At 36.4% G+C, this 27,995-nt stretch overlaps 4 protein-coding genes across 11 annotated transcripts; 2 read left to right on the top strand and 2 right to left on the bottom strand.

Annotated features, from left to right (window-relative positions):
* Nucleotides 1-241: 241 nt before the first annotated feature.
* On the bottom strand, nt 242-9,222 carry NAP12 (non-intrinsic ABC protein 12). Of its 2 annotated transcripts, none has more exons than XM_008245741.3 (14): nt 8,342-9,222; nt 8,178-8,254; nt 7,585-7,857; nt 6,954-7,017; nt 6,701-6,847; nt 6,420-6,454; nt 5,771-5,844; nt 4,291-5,216; nt 3,039-3,335; nt 2,138-2,602; nt 1,578-1,726; nt 1,076-1,365; nt 842-975; nt 242-704 (listed from the first exon to the last, which is right to left on the bottom strand). In XM_008245741.3, the coding sequence occupies exons 1-14, from the start codon at nt 8,572-8,574 to the stop codon at nt 548-550; spliced, it is 3,321 nt and encodes a 1,106-aa protein (XP_008243963.1). In that variant the 5' UTR covers nt 8,575-9,222; the 3' UTR covers nt 242-547. The 2 variants fall into 2 exon arrangements, with proteins under 2 accessions (XP_008243963.1, XP_088908506.1); XM_089052380.1 differs by having other exon boundaries at nt 6,701-6,841.
* Nucleotides 9,223-12,315: 3,093 nt separating this feature from the next.
* On the top strand, nt 12,316-16,839 carry LOC103342152 (serine/threonine-protein kinase PCRK1). Of its 2 annotated transcripts, none has more exons than XM_008245742.3 (5): nt 12,316-12,732; nt 13,367-13,772; nt 14,254-14,511; nt 14,734-14,856; nt 15,674-16,839. In XM_008245742.3, the coding sequence occupies exons 2-5, from the start codon at nt 13,416-13,418 to the stop codon at nt 16,310-16,312; spliced, it is 1,377 nt and encodes a 458-aa protein (XP_008243964.1). In that variant the 5' UTR covers nt 12,316-12,732; nt 13,367-13,415; the 3' UTR covers nt 16,313-16,839. The 2 variants fall into 2 exon arrangements, with proteins under 2 accessions (XP_008243964.1, XP_008243965.1); XM_008245743.3 differs by having other exon boundaries at nt 12,498-12,732; nt 13,355-13,772.
* A 3,078-nt stretch (nt 16,840-19,917) lies between these two features.
* Nucleotides 19,918-25,540, top strand: LOC103342153 (Cysteine proteinases superfamily protein). 6 transcript variants are annotated; one of them, XR_016125683.1, is made up of 12 exons: nt 19,918-20,084; nt 21,603-22,026; nt 22,128-22,246; nt 22,634-22,707; nt 22,841-22,895; nt 23,058-23,132; nt 23,244-23,317; nt 23,405-23,453; nt 23,533-23,617; nt 23,958-24,014; nt 24,478-24,676; nt 24,827-25,204. XR_016125683.1 is itself a non-coding variant. In XM_089049453.1 (11 exons), exons 2-11 carry the CDS (start codon nt 21,696-21,698, stop codon nt 24,537-24,539), a joined length of 981 nt encoding a protein of 326 aa, XP_088905579.1. In that variant the 5' UTR covers nt 19,919-20,084; nt 21,592-21,695; the 3' UTR covers nt 24,540-25,204. The 6 variants fall into 6 exon arrangements, 2 of the variants coding, with proteins under 2 accessions (XP_088905579.1, XP_088905584.1); XR_016125690.1 differs by having other exon boundaries at nt 19,919-20,084; nt 21,592-22,026; nt 24,478-24,670; nt 25,188-25,540; XR_016125686.1 differs by having other exon boundaries at nt 19,919-20,084; nt 21,592-22,026; nt 24,478-24,670.
* A 603-nt stretch (nt 25,541-26,143) lies between these two features.
* LOC103342154 (TCP family transcription factor) lies at nt 26,144-27,581 on the bottom strand. The gene has a single exon (XM_008245752.3). The coding sequence runs from the start codon at nt 27,218-27,220 to the stop codon at nt 26,531-26,533; it is 690 nt and encodes a 229-aa protein (XP_008243974.1). The 5' UTR covers nt 27,221-27,581; the 3' UTR covers nt 26,144-26,530.
* Between the last annotated feature and the right edge of the window lie 414 nt (nt 27,582-27,995).

Below are 27,995 nucleotides of genomic sequence, written 5' to 3'. Positions count from 1 at the left end.
ATCCGGATTTTACTTCCCTAGCCTAACAACAACAACAAAGAGAGATCTCTCTTGAATAGGATAGATAAAGTTTTTTTTTTTTTTTTTTTTTTTTAAAAACTTTACCTCTGCACAATGACAAGCACAACAAAATATATGTAACCCAAAACTGGTGTCATAAAACTTCAATGGCTGCAATAGTTAGCTCCCTTGCATCAAATAGGTTTAATCTTTAGGAAAATTTGGTAATGACTCATTAATATGATTCAAGCTCAAAATTTGAGAAACTATAAATATATATGTGATGTCAAACTACCGAGCATACATAGAGATCAAAGTAAACTGAACAGTTCCTTTTTTGTACAAAATTAAGTAAATGTGTGGGTCCTCTATACTCATCTAGGCATGAGCATTTCTGCTTACAATGTTAGCCATCAATTTTCTGTTGTTAAAGAATTCTGCTTCACCTTCATCAGTGACTATGATACAAATTACAAGGGTGTTGAAATCTGACTTGTATGATCTATATACAAGAAAATCTGCAGAGAAAGGGGATATCCAGACCAACCTACTTCTTCTGAAAAGTCACCATCAGAAAGAAAGCCAGGACACGACTAAGCACGCCAATGACGATAAGGACGACCAGACAAAGAGTCCAATCATCAAGGTCATAGCTTCTTTTCATTAATTGATTGCAGCGAGTAATCAGCCACACCCCAGAGTACCTGATCAAGAAAGTATGAAATCAGCATCCCGATTCGCAACAGAATACAAAAGAAAACTTTGAACACTGGAATTTGTAACAATGTCGATTGTTCCATGGAACAAATTTGCATGCATGTGTAGATTGGTCATAACAAACCTTTCTGCATTTGCAATGAAAAAAGCCTCTAGTGCCCACTTCGTGTAGCAAAAGTTTGCTACACGCTTTGCTACTTCACTGTCTTTCACTTGGTTTGCAATGAGGGTTGAAACAACAGGAAGAAGCACGGACCACTGAAAACAGAAATGATTAGATTTAGAAGAAATATAAGTATTACATACATACATTCATAAGCATGTACTTAGTTTATCAGCTTGATATTCCGATATATACCAGTTGGGCAGGGCTAGGTTCAAGGTAGATGGCAATTGCATAAGCTATGCCGGTCACACAGTACACAAGGCAAAGCAAGACAATGTAATTGTCCTGAAAGGATGACCTTGGGTTATTAAAGAAATAGAACATGGATAGATAAACCAATGGTTTGATGATTGTATTGAAATGGTCCAGCGTATCTTTGGACAGAAAATGAGCCAGACTGCTAATCCCAGATGCACTCTCTCTCCAGTACTGTAATTTGTCCAGAGAAAAGGTTCTCAATGCTGCAATTTTGCATAGCAGTGCTGCAATAAGCAAAATTAAGATTATATCAAATGAGCGAAGACATGGTGAGAAAATTGTCTAGTCTAAAATACTGCGACTTATAGTTATTGCAACATTTTATAACTTTGGCAAGGAAAACTGAAAGAAATAACTCTTTCCAATCTCATCAGTTAAGGCTAAAGAAACCATGTTAGACTCAATATTAACATAGAAAGTTTGTTTCTAAACTTACAAACAGCAATGACAGTATAAGTATAGCCGTGGGCACCAAATGTTTCATCCTTCACTTTACCAAGAGTCCCTAAGATGGCTCCAGCCAGTAATAGAATCAGATAATCAGCTGCCAGCATTTGAGCATCTCGTAGTCGCTGCTTACCAACCCTGAGAGAAATTACCTATAAGAATTTCAGGTTAAAAACTAAAACGTCCTTGGACTTCAACAGCCAAAGAAGGACTATCAATTACACTTCTTCCAAATAAATTGTAGTTTCAATCTTCAATAGGGGCCATCTTTACAGATATTTAGGCAACGCTCAAATGAGTACTAATATTAAGCTGAAAATTGATCAAAGAATGCCCTTTTTGACTTGAGAGTTTCCAAAATTACCAGAAAAACTGACAAACAAAAACAAGCCACCCAAAAGCAAGTTGCATATAAACAGATATGTAACCCCAGCAAACCTGGACGGGCTTCTGGGGATAGTACTGTACCTCCAATAATGTATCAACAACCAGTAGAGAGAATTTGGATTCTTATGCATGTTAAATAAAATTGAATAATGGATGCTATACCTCCCTAGGAAATATCTGTACTGCCGAACTACACCAGGAGTAATTCGGTCGGATAAATCGTTAGACGTGAAGAAGTTATGTTGTAGGTGATCTTTTTTCACCACAACATTAGACTTTACATCCTGCCACATATCTGCAGCAAAAGATTGATCTCGTTTCATTACAGGTTTTGGGCCAGCTGAGCTTGCAGCAATACCATCAAGATGATGCAGCATATCTGGAGGTACTGGGTACCCATTATGAAGCATCCACCTAACGGGAAGTTCTTCATGAGTCACACCTGAGCTTGGTTTTACTATACCCTCCAAAATGTCAATGAAGTGGTCCGGAGGATTAACACGGTCTGGTACAACAATCCCGATGCCAGCAAAGTATTCTTCAACCTTCTTTACAGATCCATGATATACAGTAAGACCTCCTTTGGCTAGAAGAATGAAATCATCAAACATCCTGAATAAGGCATAGCTGTACGAACCGACCCCCAAAAAAAAAAAAAAAAAAAAGAAAAGGATCAAAACACTAACTCTAAGTCAATAAGATACAAAGATAACAGAAGAAAAAGCAACCAATAACGGCTTCTTATTCTTTAACCTGACAATTGATAATTAAATACTTCTCATCAGGAACTTTCCAGAGAAAGAAATAGCAGTACTCAAGTTCAATGCTTTCTTGGGAAAATGCTAAAACAACTATATATTTTCTGACCACATGATGTGGCAGTTGATTGTTCTTAGGAACATGCTTAAGGGACTACATGATGCGGCAGTTAATGCATACTTATTACGTCAATTATTAGGACCAGTTGTTATTAACACATCAACTACCACACCGCATGTTCAGAAATTCTGGTCGCTATATCTCATGCTTTTTGTCGTTTCCTGAAATTTTAGAGAGAGAATACCTTGGTTGGTGAACTACCATGGAGATGTTTACCCCTTCACGAGCTTCACGTCGAAGCGCTTTAAGAAGTAACTGGGAAGATGCACTGTCCAAACCAGTTGTAGGCTCATCCAAGATCAATAATGAAGGTTCCATGACCATCTCTAAGCCAACATTTACACGTTTCCTTTGACCTCCAGAGATTCCTCGCTTCTCCACAGTACCAACCAGGGAGTCTCTAATAGACTGTAGTCCCAAGGACTCAATAACTCTTTCAACAACCAGGACTTTATCAGGTTTTGGCATGTTTGCAGATAGCCTGCAGTATGAAGGGGCCCAGAACAAAGATGTAATATAATCAGAATGAAGCCAACAAAAAATTGCTGACCTCAATCAAATCGACACAAAACTTACATAGTAGAGTTAAGAATTAATGGCGAAACATAATTGATAAGAATAAATTTTTAGCTAGTAAGGGATAGAAAGTTCTCATATGAATAAAGAGTAAATCATAAATGGTAGCCACTTGACACGCATTCCGTACATGCCTGAGGCTTTTTATGTCCCGAGTGCATTGATTACCTTTTAAAGGTAGCCTCATCATTTAGTTTTTTTTGTAAAATGAGAAAAATTGTGTGTGAAATAAGAACATAACATAGAGTATCAAGAGTCAGCCTCAGCCAGCATTTAGAAGTCTGATAAAGGATAAAATGAGAAACAACCAGGAAATATATCCCTTTTTATGATGAATCTTGGCCGGTCAGATTTCATCAATGAAACAAATTCATAGATATGTTTTTATGTAAATATGAGAAAATATGTGTTCTTCAAGCATGATGGAAGAAATAACCGACGAAGTGAATAAATAAAAATGGGTCATACGGAAATCAGAATCTCATCTGTCATAAGAGTACACTGGTACCTTACTAAAAACATCTAGATATAAAAACACCATGTTTAAAATAGGTATCCTGTAACAGATTTTAATTAGTAAAAGAATTTAGTATTCTCAATATTGGGTTAGTAGGTTTGACTATGGTATATGCTTAATTTGCATCATATGTCTGCCATGAAAATGAAATGCAGGTATACGACAGAATAAATCGCAAATGAAATTACAGACATGTATTAAAATGTGAGGATGTGTAATCATCTACGACAATAATGATACTTATTCACTAGCAATATAAAAACTCCACATATGTATAACTCTGAAGAAGGGAAATAATTAGAAAATGCAGTTAAACTGCTGCGTGAAGTTGTAATGTACATACCTGCACCTTGCACTAAATCGGAGATTCTCCTCCACAGTCAAGTTTCCATGCACAATATCATCTTGAGGCACAAAACCTATTATTTTCTTATATGAATGCATTGGTTCAGATTTTCCATTTATAAGAATTGATCCCGTAACAGTGCATCCAGTTACTTTTCCTGCCAATGCAGAAAGAAAAGTTGTTTTCCCAGCTCCCGAAGGACCCATGACTGCTGAAACTCGACCAGGTAAAAGTTTCCCAGTGACACACCTCAGAAGAGTCTTTTCTTTTCCTTTCAGAGTGAGAGTTAAATCTTTGAAATCTACTTCAATCGTAGGACGGGTCTTCACATCAGTATCGGTAGCCATTTGGATTAGTCCTGTGAAGGTCAAGTTCTTGCTTTGTTGTTGCATAGCTTTCTCCTTCTCAAGTTGCCCATATGCATACTTGAAAATTTGACTGTGAGTATGCAGGTTTTTAACTTTTGGTGCTTGCTTTTTAATATTTTTATCCCCGATCTGTAGATCAAAACCTTCATTACTATTTGGATCATCCTCAAGGGATTGCATCATTTTCGTAAGGTCGCTTGGTTCCTTTTTCTTTCCTTTTGAAGCAGCTGCTGATGACTGCTCCCCACTTAATGTACCGGGTATCTTAGGTGGTAACAAAGAGTCATCAGTACCAGGTTTAGCTTGGCCTAAAACCTTCAATGGCTCTGATTTTGCAGATTTTTTGCGAGAAAATGTTCGGGACATCTGCTCATGCAATCCCGTTCTGCTCTTCTTGACTCCATCTCTTGCAGACTTCCATCTTTCGCGTGCTTTTGCAGTTTCTCGTGCATGTCTTGCTGCAGCTTCCCTGGACTTAGCTGCCCTTTTTTCCCGAATGGCAAGAACTTGATCAGAACAGTTATAAATTACGAGCAGAACAAGACTCAGTAAAACCTACAGAGGCAAGTGAACAGTATTTGATTGATCAATTAGCCCTACATATATATATATATATATAGATGCATATATATTTGGAGAGAGAGCGAGAGAGGGAAAAAGAGAGAGAGAACGAGAGCATCCAACATCAAATACATCTATAAATTGTCTTGCACATGCAGAAGCATGTTCTGAAGAATCTGAACCTAAACTTGGGAGATTGCTTTACTCATGTCATGCAGTATGTCATTCCATTTTTTGGCTTTTTACTTTTTTATTTTTTTGTTGTCAAAAGGAAAATTACAGAATTTTTTAATGAATATGAGAAAATGTATTTAGAGAAGTTATTATTCAGACAAAACACACACAGGTTTCAAAATTAAACAAATCTTAAGAGAGCGAGATAGCAAGTATTAATTTTTATATTCTTCAATAAGGACTAAATCCAAATTGAAAGCCACAAGGTTCACAACTAAAATTGATCCTCACCTGCTTAAACAATGAACTGCCCAAAACTAGCTTATGATTTTATTTTACAAAATTTGATCCAAGAATATGTAGGAAACACTTACAATAAGGATGATCCCATAAGCATGAATCTTCTGGTTTGCAGTACCACGACCACATGCAGTCAACTTCAAGCACGCTGCAAATGGTCAATTGAGATCAATAAAATATATCAAACCACAACCCTTCTCAGTCAAATGTAGAGTATGTGGCAGAAATCTTAGAGGAGCACAGATTTGTGAAAATGAAATGGTACAGGGCTAAGAGATATGGTCAACAGAAATATCATATGCTGTTACTGAGAGAATATGGTGCATGTAACCTATTTTATTGCATTCATCATAAAATGGTACGCAACTCTTCCTGTATTTTGGTCAAGCACCTAATAGTACAAAACTAAATATCATTAAACATATAATGACTTTGTGAGTAAAGAAACAAATTCATAACTTATATAAAAGGACAACTCCATATGTGAGCCCCTTTCCTCTTTATAATATTTGAGATTCTGAAACCTCAGTAGCAGAGAAAGGGAGCAAAGTTTGCTAATTCAAAGACACATCTTTAACCAACCAAACCAAGCTATATTCAAGAAAGTAAAAACTCCAATCTAACACCGAATGTCACGAATGGAGCAGGAACATAAGGAAAAAGGTAATGTCTACATTATTAAAAGGCTATACATGGAAGGACTAAACATATAACAAAACTTACAGTTTTCAGCAGTTGAACCCATCCTGCAGTAATGCCTGAAATTGCATGAGAACACAATCTTAGTGAATACAGATGCTGAACACAACTAGTTGCCTAATTCTTAGATCATGCAGCAACACCAAGATGGATTAGATTTATTTCCGAACGACTTTACCCTCAGGGTTTTTTTTTATCTTGGAGTAAATAGCAATAAGTAGCAAGCCGCAATGGCCAAAATAGAAAAGTAGTACGGTGCAAGCAAGTAAGAAAGTTATTTGAGTTCCAGGGATGAGAATCAATACCCACTACTGCAAATATATTTACGTATAGGAGACGGACAGTATGATCCAGCTGAACAGAAAATATCAGTTTTACTGTCAACATCAGCCCAAATATCTGCGCCACCACAAGTATGATTTGGTTCTCCTGCGGGTACTTGGTAACTATATCTGCAAAATTGTATCCAACAATGAATACTAATGCATACTATAAGCCCATAGGAAACCTGAGATAGGAGAGGACAAAAAGGTTGTCAAGACTAGGATATCAACTCACGGGTCACATAATCCAGTCGTTTTGTTCAATGCTGCTCTGGGACAGAAAGAACCTAAAGGACAAGCTTCATTTACAACAAAATTAAAACAAAACAAAAAGGTGTTAGATCATAGATCAATAATTTGCCTACTTTCAAATCAGCTCAGGAGACTGAAATTATGTGGACTGAGAAAATTTGGCATACAGTCCTGAAGTTCTTTATATGTATACTTCTGATTGTATATCAATAAAATCCAAAGAATCATAAACTGCAATGTTCACGAATTTTATTTCACTTTGCTCAATATACAGACAGATACATTAGCATTAAATGTTATAGACACATTATAATTTTGAACTCAAACAAAGATCACAAGAATGTGGCAAGATAACTATGCATGAACACTTCCAGCCCTCTCAAACAAGAAGCAAGAATTACTGAAAACCCTATCCTAGATCCAAATAAGCACAGAGCTTAAGAAAATGACAAAATAAAAAAGCAGCAGGAAAAAGTGAAGCATCAGCCCAAAAGAAATAACGATATGTTAAATAAATAAATTCATGAACATATATTAATAACAATAAAACTATTTGGACCACATTATAGACCACATCTCTATTAATGATAATGAGGGTGTCATCACATACTTACGTATCATGCACGTAATGCCCTCAGGGCAGAAGAACCCTGCACAACAAGGCTGACAATCCCGAGTTCTAGATGGTATGCTTGAAGCTTTGAGGTCAACCTTCTGGTTCTGGCCGAGACTACAGCCCCAACCAGGCTCACATCCGGAAACCCATGAGGTCAAATTGCAGTTCTTGTTTAGTTTTAAGTAGTTTGAACGTTTTATCGCACCTGCGGTGAAACTCTTGAAATAGGACCTTATTTCTGCTGCTGTACATAGTCTATTAGTGACATCTCCTGGTGATTGAATTACATCTTTCGTTAGGAACTTTACAGAGGTATAAGCTATATGAATACATTTAAAGACAAGTTCTCCAGGAGAAAAGATAACAAGAATGTAGCATGCCATCACATCATTAGAACGAATCAGGGTAGTACAAAACAAAGCATGGACATCACACCAACAGAACTAAGAGCCCCTTTCTCTATTATGGCATTGGCTTTATGTTACCATCCTAGAACACACATGCACTTACAATTAAGGGGGGAAAGACTAGCAAACAAAACACACCAAAACAAATAAAATAAAAAAATAGGGAATTGACTAAAGCTTGTACCACTTGTCTGCTTTATACAATCAGTCAAGAATCCCAGCTTTCCCGTAAAATTGAATGCTCCATTCCAATCATCATCTCTGAAAAGCCAAGAAAAAGAACATCTTAGGTTGAAAACAGGAATTTGTAGCAAAGAAACAAACTAAGGGCAATTAGGTTTTACTCACACATTCTTTATGCAGAAGCCCATATCAGCTTTAAGGTCAGTGCTTAAAGTTTTAGTGATATTTGTAAGCCGGCTATAGATTAGCTGTGTAACCATAGGAAGCACAGCTGGGTTTTTGGTCCTGCTGTAATCATCTCCATTCACACACCGAGTGCGAGGCAATAAGCTTAAAAAAATTATAAGAAACAGAAATGCATGGGGAACCCAACAGGCATTAATCCTCAATCCTCTCATTTCTAGCAGTTGGAGCTCCCCACATTACACATTGTAGCAAAACCATCCAAGAATCCAACTTTCTAATAACACACTCAATGAATATTCTTTTTAATCGCATTCAAATTTGCAGGTGGTCCATGGAAAATTGACCATGGAGGCATTGATCATAATTGCCTGCAACACTCTCTAATGCTTCATCATATCAAGCATATCATGCGATGTTGTGACAAATTGTGAACCCACATGGACCAGGAACACAAAATTGAGTAATGGGCTATCGAAAATGCCAATGGTATTGTGCAGTATACTAAAAGTTCTGGGTTTTTATGGACCAAGAAGAAAGAATGAAGCAAATGGGTATGCTGGAAAGAAAAAATTGAATCTTTTTTTTTTGGTCGAAAGGAAAAAATTAAATCTTGAGAAGTGAAAGAAGGAAAAAACTATTGCAAGTTAGCGTGGGTGCGATGGAGGTTGAAGATGAACGTGGCAGAGGGCTCGAAAGCAACCAGAGCTGAGAAACGGAAAAGATTTTTGGCCAAAGGTCCGTGTGAATTCTGAAGGAGGCCCGGAATTTGGGCTGAGGAAATGGCGGGGAGAAATGTGTGGCCAGCGGCCACATTGAAGGTAGTCAAAACCACATGACTGTTTGTGCGTGAAATTTGTTCCGAGTCCCTCTGTTTCTGTCTATGCCTCTTTAAACACTTGCATAATAGCTGCTTATTCATTGACAACATTTATTTCTTACGTACATTTTTTTTTTTAAACAGTAATTAAAAAAGAGTGTTGTTAAATAAACCTTAAAATTAATTGAGTATATATAGGGATGACAATTTTCCCTGCGGGTAAGGGTCTTCGCGGGGATTCGACCCTAATGGGTCAGGTATGAAGGATAAAAAACAAGTATGGGAATGGGTACGGGAAATTTTTTGGGTATAGTGTTCGGAGAGGGGTGGGGTTGGTATTTTAAACCCCGACTTGAACCCTCCCCCATTTAGAATATATATATATATATATATTATAGTATATATAAATATGATATTAAAGTGATTGTGCCGACTAAATTTTATATTTCCTATTATTATATTATATATTTATATAACTTATACGAATCTTAAGCCACACTACTCATACATTTAGTTAAATTATAGTTAATGTGTAACCATTCTTATATTGTCTTATAAGTATATTATATATATTATATATATATATATATATTCATTATCTTGTCCTGATCCAATTTCTTTTCTTTCAACAAAGTAGTTTTATAATAGTTTTTTCTTCCGTAATGAGGCGGGTCGGGGAACCCATTCCCCAACAAAGGTGGAGATAGGGAATCCCCGATATAAATATTGCAGGGATGAGGGAAAAAAGTTTAACGGGGATAGGGATGGAAATGGCATACCCACCCCCAATTCAATCCATTGTCATTCCTAAGTATATCATATGATCTAAGTATACCATAATATTTTAATCAAAATATAAAATTAACTAAGACAATATTAAATACACCTTATTAACTACGAAAAATACCCCTATTACACCATAATACACTCTATAACACCACCTTAATATCAATTAAAAAAAACCAAGTTATTATTACTTTATGATCATTGGTTGCATCCATAATTCCAGCCACGCCATTATCCACATTACCATTTATATTTGTTTTGTTGATTCCACCAAAAGCTCTCTTAGAGCATCTCCAAAGGAGATGTCAAATACCAAACATCAAATTTAAATTTGATGGTTGATGTGGCAATTTGACATATTGTAAAACTCTTTATCCAACCAAGATGTCAAATATACATTTTATTTTATTATTTTTAAAGGCAGGTGGGCCCGATATTTAAGAGTAAAATATTAAATAGAGTTAAGAACCATACATGGAAGAGGAGAGAAGAAAGTGGGCTCAGCATTAAAATTATAAATTAAAAAAAGAAAAAAAAAAGAAAAAAAAAAGAAAAGACATCTCAACATCTTGGCGTCAATTTTGACAGCAAAAGTGAAAGATGTCAATCCAACTAGGATTTGGCATCACGGTTGAAAGGCTTAAAATGTCTTTTTCTTGGGTTAAAACTTGCCACGTTGGAATTGACATTTCGATGAGATATGCTCTTATATGACAACATTTGCAAGGTCATTCCTATTAACCATTTTGCACAGAATAAATCAGTCGAACTTGCTACTCTATTTGTTAATGAATATATGTATTATATATTTATTTATTTATTTATATGAAATATATATAATATTAAAGTTAAACTTCCCGTTGCTGCTAAGGCCAAAATTTATTGAAGAAAATAAAAAATATGGCAACAAGCAATCACCAATTGATAAGTGAAACTTCGTAGAAAGTTATCGAAAAAGTAACTATCGAATTTTACAAATAAACACTAATCAAGCAAATTGAATAAAATTCTAGTAAAAATACAACAACAAAAACAAAAAATTATCAGAAAAAGTAATGGAAGAACCTTCCATCATGTAATTGCGCCTCTATTAGTGCTCGATGCGTTGTTCGTCGTGGACACCAAGCAATGCAAAAACTTCTCTACATTTGATTATGGTTGAATATGGTGAGTAGGGTACACTTATTAAATTTATATATATATTTTTCACAATTCAATATATCTTTTTGGTCATTTTATATTATGATAAATTACTAATTCAATAAATAGTTTAATAGTAAGTTGTACTCAGTTAATTTTAAGGTTCATTTATTTGCACTATTGAATAATCATCTCTGTTTTTTTAAGTTGATTTTAAGTTTTAAATAAATTTAATAAGTCGGCCTCTATTTGTTTATATGTTGACGCGGTTTATTAATTTGAAATATAGTCAATGTTTTTAATGACCAAAAGCTGTTTGTAATGACCAAAAATTTGGTGAAAACAAAAGTTTCTATTTTTGCAAAATGTTTAGGTTGTAACTTGTATAGTGCAATGTTTTGAAGGTCAGGAAACAAGATGTAAATCACAAACATGCAAACTAAAAGGGACCCTCTTCTTTGTTGATGGAATTAATAGAAATAATAACACCGACGAACACAAATGAAATTATGAACCAACATAATTATAGATGATCAAAAGTCACAAGTTTGGTAGCTCCCACGTCACTTAATAAATAAAATAACAACAAAGATCTTGGACTTTTAACTATTGACCAAATTAAGATGAGGTACTTTTTACACCATATCGGTAGGATGTTCATGAAGAAGAGATAAATTTGAAACCCATGCCATGAGCCCCTTGACTTTGACATTAATAAAATAATAAGAATTTCATCTCTAATCAATGTTCAAAGTATGGATTAATTTTTAACGTCTAAATTCATCTTGAGATTCTCCGCGTGTGCATTGCCCTTGTATTTCTAACATTCCTGTTCACATTATTAGATTTTTTTTTTCTTTTTTCAACGTCTTGAAAAACTATCCAGCACAGTCCCTATCCTCAAGTCAAGATCAAGAATGACCTTTCTTTGTCCTTTTTTTTTTTTTTCGGTCTGAGACCTTTCTTTGTCTTGTTTCGTGCTTTGTCGATAACATGAGAGGCTTTTTTTTTTTTTTTTGTTACTACAAGTTACAACTTGCAAGTTGCAAGAGCATGAGACGTTTGATTACATGGTTGTAGTTGAACGCAAAGACAGCACCATCAAAAACCCATAAACCATAATCAAATCAAATGTTATGTAAGACTAGGATAACCTTGCTTAAAGGTTTCGTGTGCAGGACTTGTTGACCAATGACCAGTACTCATTCTCATTCTTCTACGTAAGGACTCTCTCTCTCTCTCTCTCTCTCTCTCTCCATTTTGTCCTTTTGGTCTAATTTTCAAAGCCTCCATTCACACTTGGGGTTACATTTACTTGTTGTGAAACGAAAAAAAAAAGATTGATGATTTGCCCATGTTGGTAGATTTATATATATTTAATGTGGGTTTTGAGTTTGGCATTTTGGTTGGTGAGCTTGAGCTGACCGCTAGACTCTAAATGCCGTGTTGAAGCTTCTCTTAAAACTATAAACCATGGGCTGCGCGTTCTTTCTGTAGCTTCAGAGGTCATTTTGGGCGTCAATGAATTAAATGGGTTTCTCTCATACTTCCTCATACTTTGGAATTGCTGAACTCTAGGAGTCAAGGACAGAGTTTTGTGCAATCAGACTGAGATCAGTAAAGCAAGGTGCTTTTTTTTTTCTTTCCCAGAATTTCAATTATCATCTTTTATCATTGCTTTTTCTCTGTTTCAGCTTGTTTTGTTGGATTGCAATATATCAGTTTGAAACTTTTTGTCTTGGGCCTTGTAAATGAAATGAGAATATCTCTGATTTTGATTTTTCTTGGGTTCTAATAAAGAAGGATAAATAGGGATGGTTTAACATATTTAGTTTCCTTATCTGAAATCTGGGTTGTTAGAAGTAGTTGGATTTATGCAAAAAATGAAAAACACAGTTGATTTTTCATTGATGCTGGTTATTTTTGGGAGAAAAACAGAAAATAAAGGGAAGGCATGAGTTACTTTCTGAGTTAAGGTATTTGGGTTTTCCTTAACTTTTGATTAAGTTACCGAGTAGGTAAAAACTTGGTCACTTGTTACATCCTCTTGGGCACTTGCAAAACACCTGTATTGGGAAGGAAAACTGGCAGTTGTAAAAAGTTTTAATTTTTTATTTGAGCTTTGTGTGATATCTGTTGATCATAAAAGTGGTCACATTTGCAGAATTGGAGAGGGACATTTTGAGTGTTTTCTTATCTTGACTTTTGATGGTTTTGAATTGTTGTTTATTATGGCTCCCTAATTCTAGGGCTCTCTTCAGCTTCTGAATCTTAGGTGAGGGATCATAACGCTTAACAACGTTTGGAGCTATGAAGTGCTTCTTATTCTACGTTGGAGAAAAAAAGGATGAACCGAAGAGCACAATTACAACATTTACTGATGGTGAAATGAAGAGATCTGGATCTGAGTTAGATTCCCAGAATATCTCTGATGCGAGCACAGAGTCCATGAGGAGGAACCAATATCCTAGTTTCTCTCAGAGACCCAGCAACCTCAGAGTATTCACAGTTTCTGAGCTGAAATCTGCCACGAAGAACTTCAGCCGCTCTGTCATGGTTGGAGAAGGTGGGTTTGGGTGTGTCTATAAAGGGGTGATTAAGAGTGCAGAAGATCCATCTCAAAAACTTGAAGTTGCAGTGAAACAGCTCAGTAAAAGAGGCTTGCAGGCAAGACTGTTTTTCTATTGGCAAAACTTTAGACAGATTCTTTTTCATCGCCCATGTTAAACTGTTGAGTGATTTATTTGCTGGCTTCAAATGAATTAAGATTAGTGGATGATAATTATGAGATGTATACTAAAGGAAGTATAGTGTTTCTCATTAAGTTTGATAAATAAATAAATAAATCCTAATGGCTCACAATGATGTACACATGATAATGATGCATTCACACAAGGAATTTGCTTTTTGATTTGTTCTGATGATTATTAGCACACTGGGTCTTTCGTTCCACCGTTTACAAATACTTGCTTCTTTCTAACAACATATTTCTGTACTTAAGGGTAATAGACTTTGTTTTATGCTTGTCACGAAGATTTTTGATCTAACTGATATATAGTCTAATAAGATGCATTTTCCATTCATGTCAAAAAATGAAATCCATCTACTGTATGCTTGTAAACTTACGATCCCACCTTTTTGGTACCAGGGGCACAAGGAATGGGTGACTGAAGTTAATGTTCTTGGGGTGGTTGAGCATCCAAACCTTGTCAAACTAGTGGGCTACTGTGCTGAGGATGATGAGCGAGGAATCCAGAGACTTCTAATTTATGAATACATGCCTAATGGAAGTGTAGAGAACCATTTATCCAGTCGTTCAGATCCTCTTCCATGGGCCATGAGATTGAAAATAGCACAAGATGCTGCTCGTGGCCTGGCATATTTACATGAAGAAATGGATTTTCAGGTATTTTAACATTTGTTTTCCTTTTCAATGTGTGTAAGTTTGTTAGTCCCTTCTGATGAATTTGATATTCTAATGTGTTTGAGGCCGCCCGGAAGTGTTAGAACCCCAACCCAAAAGCAAAACCCTTAAAAAAGAAAAAGAGAGTGGGAGGGAGGGGAGAGGGGCTAAGTTTTGTGAGTAATACAGCTTATCAAACTGACATTTTTCTTTATTTTTGTCTAGATCATTTTCAGGGATTTTAAATCTTCAAATATCCTTCTGGATGAGCAGTGGAATGCAAAGCTGTCAGACTTTGGAATGGCTAGGTTGGGCCCGTCAGAAGGATTAACCCACGTCTCAACAGCGGTATGATCATCATACAAAATGATCTAATTATTTCTACTTCCATCTATTGCATGAACCAGTATCAACTTTTAGTCTTGAAGCTTGTTTTGTGACTTAGTTTTTGGTTCATTGTTTATGATCTTATTTAAGCAAGATATCTACATCTGAAACAAGTTGCTTAGTATAATCAAGAGTATCCACATTGAGAAAGTGTCGGTAAAGTTAATAGATTTGTGGAGTTTAATATTGAGAACTTGAACCTAGATTTCTTCTGCTACTTCCATAGATTTGCAATGGCTGAGCTATCAGTGAAAGTGTTTAATGTGAAATTGAGTCACCGTGGATCTGATGAATGGAAATTATTACTTTGTTAGACATTTGGATGCTCTATGGATATTGAATTAGCCTATTGTGTTTACTTTAGATCCAAGATTTTGTGCTTTTGCTAGCATTAAAGATAAGTGGAGTTGTCTCTAATAGTAATTGTAATATGAGCACATTGAATTTCGTTCATGATTTTATTATTGCTTAGGCCTGCATCTGATTAGTTTTCCCTTTAAGTGGATAGGTCTTGCATTTATTGGCTACTTCTACTTAAATTTTAGGATGTCTTGATTCATCCTTGGAGTTTTGGTGGGAAGAAACCAAGCTCATTTCAAGTAAAATGGACAGCTTGGCAGAGCCTAGGCCCTATAGTTATGACTGCTTTTATCTTGTTTGGATACCCAATTCTTTAGCCATTTTTCACCATAGATGAGAGAGTAACGCAGTAACGGTTTTTAATGGTCCATCTATGTACTACACTCTTGCACTTACATGACTAGTGATTTTTCATCAGGTTGTTGGAACCATGGGATACGCAGCACCAGAGTATATCCAGACCGGACGTCTAACAGCTAAGAATGACGTGTGGAGCTATGGGGTCTTCCTTTATGAACTCATCACAGGTAGGCGTCCTCTAGATCGAAACCGCCCTAAGAGTGAGCAGAAGCTCTTAGAATGGGTGAAGCCATACCTTTCCGACTTGAAGAAGTTCCGCCTAATAATAGACCCTAGGCTTGAAGCTAAATACCCCCTCAAGTCAGTTCAAAAGCTTGCAATTGTAGCCAACAGATGCTTGGTCAGACTCCCCAAGAATCGTCCAAAGATGAGTGAGGTATTGGAAATGGTAAATCAAATTATAGAGGCTCCACCATCAGGCCAAAATAAAATTAGGGACATATCGTCAGGCCAAAAGAAAATTAGGGAGGTACCATCAAGCCAAAAGAAAATTAGGGAGGCGCCATCAAGCCAAAGGAAAAATATGGAGGCACCAACAGGAACAGCAAGTCCGCAACTGCCCCTGAGGAATTTGGCACCGATACAAACTTCCCGGGATGTTGAAACAGTGAACAAAAGAAGAAATGCGGATTTAAGGAGAGGAGAAACTGGCTGGTTGTCTCGCGTGTGGACACCGAAACTTTTGAGGACATGCTGATTGTAAGTACATTTTAGCAAACTGGTCATAGTGGTTGTTGGGCTTATCTGAAGCATAAATTATGGTTTGACATGGAAAACACAGAAAAACTTATGCATAAATTACTTAATTTGTAAATACCATTCCCCTCACTTTCCAATTCTTCTATGAAATATGCATAAATCTGCCCAAATTTTCAATCTTCTGTGGAAAGTTTTAGAGACATTAAACAAGAACGCAACAGATAAACGACGGATTTCTCTCCATTTCAAAGTTGTGAGTCCTGTTTACAAGAAGCTTCAGAGCAGATGCTAATTATAGTGGCCTCAGGCATGGAGGGACAACTTGGTTCTTTTGGTACCCGGAGAAGCCTATATATGACATATTGAGTTTCATTAGTAAATCTTTGTAGTCAGTACTGTCAACCGTGTTGTTAAACCTCTTTTCTCTAACTTTGCATTCTTTAATTTTTAGAGTGCGCTTAAGCTGTGGAAGCTTTTACACATTTGAGTATTTAATTATGAAAATCATTGGATGATATTTTTGCTTGGACGAGGACTTGAACTTTGAGACATATATATCCAGACGTCCACATAGAAGAATTTATATATATATATATATAGAGAGAGAGAGAGAATTGTAATATGTTGTTTTCGAGAAAAAAAATCATGTTACTCAACTTCATAAATATTCCTGAGGACCCCTAATCTTAACTTAAGTGTTTTTTATTTAACTAAAAAGACAAACTTGGGGCTATAAAACGATTGAATCATAAACCTAATCATTCAATTATTGATATACGTTTGGACCTTTCATTTGCTTGTTACGTGTACCCAAAGTCAATGCGTATGGATAAATCCAGAAGTAGATAACACCATGTCAACTTGAAAGGTACAAAAGAGCATAAAGAATTTGGCTTGCTCAAGATCACACATAGAAATCAAAGCTAAAAACCAAAAAACAATATAAGATACGGAAGTTATAATATCATCAACTTGAGTTTGTGATGCCTACGATTCTATAAACTGAGGGAGCGGCATAAAACGACAGTCTATATAGCGTGCTGCGTGCTATTCTATGCGCATGGGGTTTATTTTGGAAAAGCAATGCTTATAAGCGAACAGCCACTTAGATTATTAGCTTTTGCATTTCACAGGTAAATCAATAATGACAAATAACGTATGAGAAAGAGAAGAAAGGGTGGCAGAATTAGGAGAAAACTTGTATGCGGGGTTAAATTATTCACGTTCCGTTATGCGTGATGAGGATTTCACAAGACGGAATGTAATTGGATGGAGATAGCAAAACAATGCTATCCTCATGACATGCAGGGTCTTGTTTTATTTTTTTGAACAAACAATTAGACAATACATTAAATATGTGAGGTGGATTTGTGTTGACTGAGAAGTAATATTTGGAAGAAAAGAAAATTGAAGTATGCATATTTGGTTTAATAGATGAACTCAATGTAATTTACAATATTTTTCAAAAATGCTTGAAGAAAAGTTGTTTGGTAAACTGACATTCAAAATTCTGAATCTGAATATGTGAAGAAGCTTAAAAGCCAAAAAGAGATTTTACTTGGTTGGTTGGCAAAAAAAGTTTTCATAGACATCTTGAAGTTATAAAAGTTGTTCTTGATTCTTCTTTTTGGCGTAAAAGGTTCACTCAAAAGTTAAGAAAAAGCGCAAAGGCAGAATTGCCGACCTATAACCATAGTACCAACCAAGCACTTTTCAACTTTGAAGTGGGGTTAAAAAGCTAATCAGTGTAATTCTTTTAAATTAATTAGCTTGAGCTTCTTCCTCTGGTATATGACCCTTTAGTCAATTGGTGAAGCAAAAACAAAACGCAAAAATGTTCTATATTGTATATTCAGATAATTATTATTAAGTGTCGTGAGAGCATCTGCTACATGACTAATCTATTGAGATACTATACTGAAACGTGAATATTTAATTTGAGACCAATTAGTTATGGGTGAAGAGACTCGCTCTTGAGTTAAACTTTCATCAATCAAATGTGAGATACTCTCATCATTGTTCTCACCAATACATTCTTAATAACATCAACTAGTGTGCCAATGATCAGTCTATGATAGCCTCTCTAAAAATATAACGAAACCGGGAATGTTAAAATTGAGGGAAAAAACATCTGAGTTTTGTCTAGTACCATTTTCAACCAAGAGAGGGTTTACATGTAGTTGAGCCTAAACATTTTAAAAGACATCAACATTGTATGACAGCATACTTCGATTTAATCGGATCAAACTGTTATTATTATTATTATTATAAAGGCAAGTTACAACTTGCGAATGTGCAGCAAATTTTTATTTATTTATAGGTCATTTTGTATTGAGAGAGGCGATAATATACAAACTCACACACAATACATGAATGCTAAGACTCGAATCTATAACCTTTTCTAAAGGAGTAATTATTTCAAATCACTCACTAATAGGTAGTTTGCATGTGCAACAGTTCATTAGCTTGACAATTTTATTCAACAATTTAATGAGAGAATCCTTGGTGCTTGCTAGTGCCATGGACGTGTCATTGTTATCCTTTTAGCTAGTACTACTAATTATATTTGATGAATTTCGATAACATTAACGTTTGTGTCACTCCGAAAATTTTAATATTAAAAATAAATTATTAATTATAGACACTACGATTGTGACACGTCGCCACCGGCCCCCATGTGTGGACCTTTTGGTCGTTAATTGAATCTTAAGCTTTCTCCTCTCTTTTTTCATATAAGCAAAGCAATCCCATATGGACTCATGGACCTTCTGGCTTGAGAAGACGGCAGCCAAATTTGTACCAAATTCCTTCAATCACATCCGTTCGATCTACCCAACATTCAATTCAGTCCAATCTCAACCGTCCATTTTCCATCTCCTCATAGAAGGGCAATCAATATCACGCCAACCTATCACGTAAGAACATTAATATCCTGCCGAATTATGAATTTTTTGTTTTAAATGGTTGATATTAGGGGATACAAAAATCGAACACATGACATGACTTCAGATACAAGAACAATTACTTTAACAATTTGAGTTACAATTTACAAATTCGTCGCCAATGAAATTACGATTTTTGTCACTATAATGTGAGCGGAAATTCTGATTGATTACATGTAGTTTCAACTTTCTCAAATTTTACTTGTAGTTCATTATTTGTCAAATTCTAAGATAATTTTTTAATTCCGTCAATTTTTTTAAGAAGCTGGCATGTAAAAAAATAAGAGTTATGTATAACTTTTACTCCACATATATTCAGGGGAAATCGAACTTAGTGCAAGAGGACGAACTCTCTGACCTACCTCACAAATATTATCGAATTGGAAGAAAGGTAAAATTGTGAAAACCAAAAATAAAAAATAATAATAATTAAAAAAAACTTTGCTCAAAGATAAGGACTAAAATCATAATTTAGTCAATTTTTTGGACGGAGGCAATCAAAAACCGTTCAAGGAATTGCCGCTTAAATCACAACCGTCCAACGTCTACTCAAGAAAATGTAGAGTCTCCGTAGTATCCGTACGATGAAAAAGTTGCTCGACCTTTAACAGCCTGGCAAACTGTATATAATGGGGTGCACTTTCAGTCCATTTCCATTTTTTGCTCAATTTTTCAATGCTTCATCGTCAGCCAATGCATTCGTACCGTCCTATTAATAAGAAGGGCCTTGTTTCCAACTCAACTCTCTCTACCTTTCACCCTAAGTTTTCCTTTTGCAAACGACAGCTTTCAAAGCTCTTTTATTGGCTCTAAGTCGAAGCTGATTGGGTGAGTTCTTAATCTAATGATTTTGCTGTTTTAAACTCTGTTATCTTGTTGGATTGTTATATTGATTGGTGAAGAAATTGTTTAGTGTTCCTTTATTTATTTATTTATAATTGGGTTTTTTCTTTTTGTGGATTATTATGTGGGATTTTATTGCTGATTGAGATTGAGATTTTTGATGTTGTTTTAGTGGGGACTATTTGTTTTCTGGGTAGTTTTGGTGCTTGTTTGATTTGTGTTGTGTTGTGTTGTGTTGTGTTGTGTGTATGTGTGTGTGTGTGTGAGAGAGAGAGAGAGAGAGAGAGAGAGAGAGAGAGAGAGAGAGAGAGAGAGAGTATGTTGATGATGAATAGCATGGAGAGTGGTGTAGTTCTAGACGGTGTGGTTTTTAATATTATGATTTTGATAAAGGATATGCATGTAGTAGTTGTGTTGTTCAGATGGTTTGTTGTGTTGTTGTGGGGTGAACCGATTTGGTTTAGATTGGAGAAAGAAAATAAAAGATATAGATCTAGTTTCTTATAAATAAAAATAGATATAGGTCTAGTCTTGAAATGAAATGGAATCAATTTGACTCATCAAGCAAAATCTGATGTTGGGTTGAATATATAGTAATATGAATGTTATGGAGAGTAATTGTAGTTTGTTTTGGATATTATTTAAATAAATTTCTTTGTTTGCAAAGTCGATCTTTTAGTTTTCGTATGTATATCAAGGGTCCTATGAAATTTTATTTGAAGTAAAGATTAAATGTTGTGCTAGTTAAAGTTTACTTCATTTTTTGTTTTTTTTTTCCCTAAACATGTGAGGTAAAAGGTTAAGCATTAGGTGTTTTAGCTCTCCGAGTTAACGTTGATTCTTATTTCTTTGCTGGGAGTTATGTGTTTGTTGTCATGCAGCTAGTTTAATATTGGGAAAGTAGGCTGCTTTAGGTCGTTATCTCTCTGTGCGATATTTTATTCAGAAATACTGAGAATGTGTGAGCACGCGTTGTTAGGTTAACAGGTTTGTCTGTCACTTTATGATGTTTTGAGGATAATCGAAGTTTCCAGCCGGTCATTCTAGACCAGCAATTATCTGTTTTTTTCCTGGTGTTTTGACGGTGGGTTGAAGTCTTTTGCTGTTCTCAGCACAATTTTAGTATACATGGGACTGTTTATTAAAGTTAATAATAAACATACTTGGAACTTAGCAAAGTTTGTAATTATGATCACACAGCAGGCATCATTTTCACAAATATGTTTATTATATCCTCTGTTAGATGTCCAATCAATTGCAGCTAAATCTTCTATTGTATACTTGTCCAGTATTATTTGAAAAAGTCAACTGCTTCATTATAATAAGGATTTATGTTAAAATTGGAAGCACTATACTTAATTTAATAAAATTATTTCTTGCTGTGATTTAATTTAGATTTGCACTGATGGATATTGTAATTTAAATTACAGTTGTGGTTGAAGAACCTCAAAGCATTGGAGGTTTTTTTTATTTTTTTTAACATACTTGGTAGCTTTTGGGCAGAGATTACTCTATTACTTGAACCTCTTGGGGATTCCGTCATTGCTCTTAGAAGAAGATTAAGCTTTCTTATTCGACATATGCATTTTTAAAGAGATGGCTTCCCATGAGCATGATTCAGAAATTATTCAGTGGGGTCTTCGTCTACTTGATGGTGATCCAGTTTATAATTCTTCATACTACTACGGTGACATGATACAACACAATGCTAATGGTATCTACCATGAAGAGTATGTCAGAAGTCATTATGATACAGAATCAAACCATGTGGAGAATGATGAGATCATTGCACGAACTCTTCAAGAGGAATTTTCACGACTATCTGTAACAGAAGCCTCTGAATACTCACATGCAGGAGAAGCGCAAGCACAAGCATCCATTCTTGCAGATGAGTGGCATGGTGTATCTACAAGGAATTATTGTTCAGGTATCTGGAAACCTGCTGCCTGTACCTTCTTTTCATGCATATTAAGGTAACCTATGTCATGTAGTTATCTTCATAGGCGTTTTTTTTTTGGCACCATGCAGACCATGATTATGGCCAGGAAGAAGCTTCTAGTTTATGTTCTAGCCCTGGTAATCATTTGGAGCTAACTGATGAATGTGCACTTGATGGTGAAGTAGACTGGAGCTTGAATCCCGTTCCTGTAAGTTTATGCTGTCCAGATTTTTCACCATGTTGTAATCTCAAATGCTTCATCATGTTTTTGTTATTAAACAGTTTTAAAGAGTCATCATTGGCCTTTTAGGAAATGTTAGCCATTCTATATCAATTTATAGTTTAGCTGACAATCTGATGTTGAGAAGGGAATGTACATGGGAATTTACGTAGATATTTTCAATAGCATTTTGGTTGATCATGCGAATTTCCTCCCACCTGCCCACTCCCCTGCCACCCCTACCCAAAAGAAACTTATACCTTTTGCAAATTCATGAGTACTAATTGTATATGTCGATTGCTACTTTTCTGCCAACATATGGCGTGATTTGCAAATGTCAACACCAGTATTAACTTTGTCCTTCATATGGTTTAGCATATTCCTAGAATTAATGGAGAAATTCCTTCATTTGATGAAGCGACTTCAGATCATCAAAGGCTACTTGACAGGTAATACCTGCCCTTTTCCTTTCTATAAATATAGTAGTATGTATTTCTAAAATTTGCCTAGTTAGTAGAATCCATTTTATTTGTTTTCATCATTTTTTTGTTGTTGTAATATTTTCTTGCGTTTTTAATGAAGACTGCAGATATATGGCTTCCTTGAACACAAGGTTGAAGGAGATGGAAACTGCCAGGTTAGTCATGCTGTACCTTTGTCTGTTTCTGTTGTTTATTTCCTTAAAGCAAGTTTGTAGCTCTCATTTGGACCTATCAGTTTTATTTTTATTCCTGTATATTGATCTTAGCATCTTTCAGGGTTACACATGTTTATCTCATGTTTTGCTTTAATTTTCCAGTTCCATGCTTTATCAGACCAATTGTATCACACACCTGACCACCACAAGTACGTGAGAAGCGAAGTCGTAAATCAGGTTTGCTCTCTTGGAAATATTCTACTAATTCGTTCAACTGAACTTTAGGACCTTGAAATTTTGTATCTACCATGGATTCTGGTTTATCCTTTGATGGTTTACTGTTACCAGCTGAAGTCTCATCCTGAGATTTACGAGGGATATGTTCCCATGGCATATGATGACTATTTGGAGAAGATGTCCAGGTATTAATTGAACTCATAATGTTTCCTTGTTTTCCTGTCATTAATCTTCTGGGCTAAATTAATACCCATCAATCTGAATGAAACCAGGAATGGTGAGTGGGGTGACCATGTTTCATTGCAGGCAGCTGCTGATTCGGTATGAAAGATCTTTTACAATTTCTGATACTTGTGAGTAATTAATATAATGACTGATACTTGTGAGTAATTTTTTGCAGTACGGGGTGAAAATTTTTGTCTTGACTTCTTTTAAGGATAACTGTTGCATAGAGATTCTTCCCAATATCCAAACTTCAAAACAAGGTAAGCTTGTTGCGCTCTTAGTTTTTGTTGTGGGCATAGACAGTTGGATTTATGAAGTAATCAGTTATCTGTATGTTAAAATGTGATATAGTTTCTAGATCTGTTATTGATTCAGATTTCCATATTCCACATGTTACTGTCTTGTTTCTAAATTCATTTCTCTTATAATGAGCAAATTTATTACTATCTCATTGAATCCACGCGTTATCCTAATCATATACTTCTGACGAACAGATCCCATGGAATTTTTGCTAAACAATTAAAAATTATTGTGATATCCTTAAATATTAGTTATCTGTCGTCCATTAAGCTTTACAGATAGCTCTTGTATCTTGTGCAGTTATTTATTTGAGTTTCTGGGCAGAGGTGCATTACAACTCAATTTATCCTCAAGGAGGTAATTGTTTTTATCTTCTTCATGTACATCTGTAGAATGCAAAGGGATAAGGAGTAAAATGAAACTTGGATTTTGGATAACTTGTTCAGCTGAACTCAACCAGTTGGAGCAATAACACTGTATCATTAGCCAACGGTCTTTGACTGAACATTAACTGACAGTCTCCTTTCCTTTGGGGTGTGTGTGTGTGTAATACCAACTATAAGATGGGGAGGGGGAAGTTGCAACACCATAATAGGCTCTTTATCCGATCTGAGAATTTTCAAGTGTGATTTTCCGTAAAGAATCTTTTGTGGGCAATCAGATGCAACTAGCTTCCACTAGCCCTTTCTATATTGACTTGTTATATATCTAAGTCTGGATAGGTTTAGTTGTCTGACGCTAATGCCATCATGCATGCTTTAGGATTTTACATTATCCCTCTAAATGTAACGCATGACTTATGGTTTTGGTTTTATTTCAGGTTCGCTCTCAAGTGAGTACAAAAAGAAGAAAAAGTGGCGGATATTTGGGAATAAACATTAGGAATGTTTGGATGGCATTAGGCACATTTCTCCTCCTGTTATTGCTTAAACCATGTAGATTCGTGGTTCAGGACCTGCTCAGATCTCATATTTTTGCTCTTCCAATGTTCGTCCAGGCTGGAATATCTCATTGTAAGAGTAAGTTAGTTTCTTTTTCCATTTTTTCGTTTCTAAATTTCTATTATTTTGGTTGCTTGCATGTGTGAATTTTGTAGTCGCATGCTAGTACCATCTGATATTTTTGGAACAAACCAGTTACAATATGATAATGAATTTATACATTTTCAGAAAACAGAGTTGAAGGGGTTTCATTGAATCTTCTTCGGCCTTCAGCTTATTGTTTTCTTCACGTGTAGCTTCCTGTTCAGTAGATTTGGAATGTACAAAGATATTTCAAATAATTAAAATGAATTCTTTCCCCCAAAAAAAAAAAAAAAAAAAAAGAGATACTCGAAATGAATGTATCAGTATCATGGAAAGTATTCCGTAGTATAGGTATTGGCTTTTATAGGAACACAAAAGTGAAATATATGCTTCATGGTCTATGCAAAAATTGTGTATAATTGGCAGGTGTCAAACGGAAACCACAATTATTTTGCGGAAATATTGTGACGCTGTATATTGACATATAGTATATGGTTAAATTCAGGATTTTTGTTGGAGATATAGAGATGGGAACTAAGGTTTTGATAACCTTTCGGTCATTTATCTCGTACAGTTGATTCGTTTGTTTGGTCAATAGTGAAATATATGCGCTTTGCTTGAGTACGCATACAGAGATTCGAAGGATACAAATTGTCTTAGGCTATCCTTGAAACTGGTTGATGAATAACTTCTCTTTGTATGGATTGTTTTCTGAATGTTTTGCTTACCATAGCAGAAGTAGGATTGATTGGACCAAAGTAATTCCTGTTGAATCAATCTATTGCTAAAGCCACATAAACGGTTCTTTGTATCCAATGATACTCTGCTTTTATTAATAATCGTACCCTCATTTGTACAGTTTCATGCTCTTAGTTTCCCGGTTTAAACGTGTGGTTGTAGAATAAAATTCGACAAATCATCAATGAATTGCCGCTGGTGACTTCCAACTAAATCGGAACGCTCCGCCATTGATTATGTCATTTTTGTGCTTCATAACAATTCATGTACTTGCTTCTTGGCCATTGGTGAAGTATACGTTTCAGTGCAGAGTGGTGAAGTATACTTGCTTGGCCATTGAAGTGCACCTTTGAATACAGGACAATGCAGAGTATTAGGAACAGCTCAAAAGATTTATCAACCATTTGCTTCTGGGTTCAATGGCAACCAAGCCAACAGTTCAGGTTTCATTGCAGCTTAGAATAAAAGCGCTTCTCTGCTTCTTGGCAACAGCACAAGAACATAGGTTTTCTGCTTTCTTATCATCCCTGAGGTTGGTTTACAAGATTAGACTGAGACATACAACTTGGTACCCTTCATTTTGATTTTAAATTGTTGGAAAGCTCTCAGCTTGCTTCAATAAATTTTATAAAGTACAACAATGGTGGGTCCAAATCCAACCATGGTCCACCTCTCCTTCCTCCTCCATGAGTGAGAAGTCAAAAGTACACAAATTCATCCAAATTTTTAAGCCAAAACAGACTCTCATTTTATTAAATTTGATTTGATGATGCCTTGAAGAAGAACATTTACAGATTAAAGAGCCAAACTCTAAAGCCCCAATCTTTCCTCCCCCACTCTAGACCAAGACTGCTTGCTACTTACTACACAGAAGAAACCATTGATGAACAACAACATCATATTTTAAAGAAAGGCAAGGGCCTTTGTCTAAACTACCCAAAAACCCAAAACCTATTCTCTCTTCTCTTCTTCTTAACTTAAAACCCCAAAACACACACAACACTCACATGCCTTACACTTTTTGTACCCAACCAACCCCACCCTCTATTGCTTGCTTCCTATTTGCTTTATCTACTTTGATATACACACACCCCCACGCATTTTCTTTATCTATCCATCCCCAAGACACAGAGCCTCCTCCTGCTGCCCATCCTCCTCCTCCTCCTCCTCATTCTCCGCCGGATGCAGCAGCAACGACGTGAACGGCATGTGCTGCCGGTACTCGGTGTAGTCCAACCCCGCCGGCTGGCACAAGTCCAGCCGAATGCTCGGCTGCTGATGCGGCTGATTCGGTTGAGCCTGATGAGCCGACGACACCAGCGGGTACATGAACTGCCCGCCGCCATTGAGGGAGCTGAGCGGGTGGGCCCGGCAAGCGAGGGAGGGCACTTGGGAGGAGACGGCGGGGGCGGAGGTCGAAATCGGCTCGGCCGGGAGAGTGCCGGTACCGGTGGCGGCGACGATGGAGGACTCGGCGTGGCGGAGGAGCCACTCGATGGTCTCCCCGTCGGAGCGGTGGCCGAGCTCCCGGGTCAGCTGGAAGATCCGGGCGGCGCACATGGCCGGCATCCGGACTCGCCGTCCCCGGCCGTTGACTTTGGTGTGGCGGTCCCTGGAAGACGCGGACTTTCGGGTCTGAGAGAGCTGGTTATGTGTCTTGGGCTGTAGAGATTGTATGGATTGCTGGGAGTGCTGACGGGACGACGCCGTTTCTAGGGCGGCGGAGGACAAAACGGCAGTGGGGATGAGGGTCGGGTCTTCGTGGTTGCGTAGAGGGGCAAGGGCCATCTCTGAGCCCATGGGTGGTGGTTGTGGTGGTGGTTTTAGGGTTTGGGCGCTCAGAGAGAGGGGAAATTAGGGCTTTCAGAGGGTGGGGGAATTCGATTGACCCCACAGAGAGAGAGAGGGGCCCTTTTTATTTCTTGAGTGAGTGAGAAATGGGGGATAAGGCAGCGAGAGCGGGTTGATGGTGGGCCCCCGTCGGGGCTCGGTGGGTCCTAGTGAAGAGAGAGAGAGTGTTTTGGTTTGTTTTGCATGGTTTTTGAACTTGTTTTGGGAAAAGGGGTACACGCGCTGGTTTGAAGAGAGCAGCAGGTACCTGATGAGAGAGAGAGAGAGCTTACATTGAATAAAGACATGAATTAATTTTGCTTCGGTGGTCTTTTCTTGGACTCTTTCCTTTTCCACTCCCCACTTCATTTCTCTCTCACTATTTTCCTTCTTTATTTATTTATTTGTGAATTAGGCTTGTACGAAAATAATAATTTAAATATGGAAAATGATAATAATACTTTTTCAAGGACCTAAAATTTACGACTATGTCTTTCGTGATAACTCTACATCTTCGGAACTTAAAATGTCCTCATGCTAATCATATGGGAGGTGTCGTCTTAACATTTCCTTTATTAGCGTGACGTTTGTAATTAGCCTACTTAGTTGTATCAATATAAGCACACTTTTTAAAAAATTAATGGTCACACCGTCTTTAAAAAAATACTCAATATGTTTCATCTCTTTTTAATTGTTTAAAATTAACAAACAAAAAGTACTAAAGAGAAAAGGAGTATACAAATAT

The sequence above is a fragment of the Prunus mume genome, linkage group LG1, assembly GCF_029339155.1.
Source record: "Prunus mume cultivar Tortuosa linkage group LG1, ASM2933915v1, whole genome shotgun sequence".
NCBI lineage: Eukaryota > Viridiplantae > Streptophyta > Magnoliopsida > Rosales > Rosaceae > Prunus > Prunus mume.
This window is presented reverse-complemented; position numbering and strand designations above follow the sequence as displayed.

What these genes read in the sequence shown, in the direction of transcription:
- NAP12 (XM_008245741.3), bottom strand. Translation starts at nt 8,574, where the DNA reads ATGAGAGGATTGAGGATTAATGCCTGTTGGGTTCCCCATGCATTTCTG. An exon ending in GGCTTCTGCATAAAGAATGT is followed by an intron (nt 8,255 to 8,341) that starts GTGAGTAAAACC and finishes TTGGCTTTTCAG; the next exon opens with AGATGATGATTGGAATGGAG. An exon ending in AAATATATTTGCAGTAGTGG is followed by an intron (nt 6,455 to 6,700) that starts GTATTGATTCTC and finishes ATGCAATTTCAG; the next exon opens with GCATTACTGCAGGATGGGTT.
- LOC103342152 (XM_008245742.3), top strand. Translation starts at nt 13,416, where the DNA reads ATGAAGTGCTTCTTATTCTACGTTGGAGAAAAAAAGGATGAACCGAAG. An exon ending in TCAGTAAAAGAGGCTTGCAG is followed by an intron (nt 13,773 to 14,253) that starts GCAAGACTGTTT and finishes TTTTGGTACCAG; the next exon opens with GGGCACAAGGAATGGGTGAC. An exon ending in ATGAAGAAATGGATTTTCAG is followed by an intron (nt 14,512 to 14,733) that starts GTATTTTAACAT and finishes ATTTTTGTCTAG; the next exon opens with ATCATTTTCAGGGATTTTAA.
- LOC103342153 (XM_089049453.1), top strand. Translation starts at nt 21,696, where the DNA reads ATGGCTTCCCATGAGCATGATTCAGAAATTATTCAGTGGGGTCTTCGT. An exon ending in CATCAAAGGCTACTTGACAG is followed by an intron (nt 22,708 to 22,840) that starts GTAATACCTGCC and finishes TTTTTAATGAAG; the next exon opens with ACTGCAGATATATGGCTTCC. An exon ending in TATCCAAACTTCAAAACAAG is followed by an intron (nt 23,618 to 23,957) that starts GTAAGCTTGTTG and finishes TATCTTGTGCAG; the next exon opens with TTATTTATTTGAGTTTCTGG.
- LOC103342154 (XM_008245752.3), bottom strand. Translation starts at nt 27,220, where the DNA reads ATGGGCTCAGAGATGGCCCTTGCCCCTCTACGCAACCACGAAGACCCG.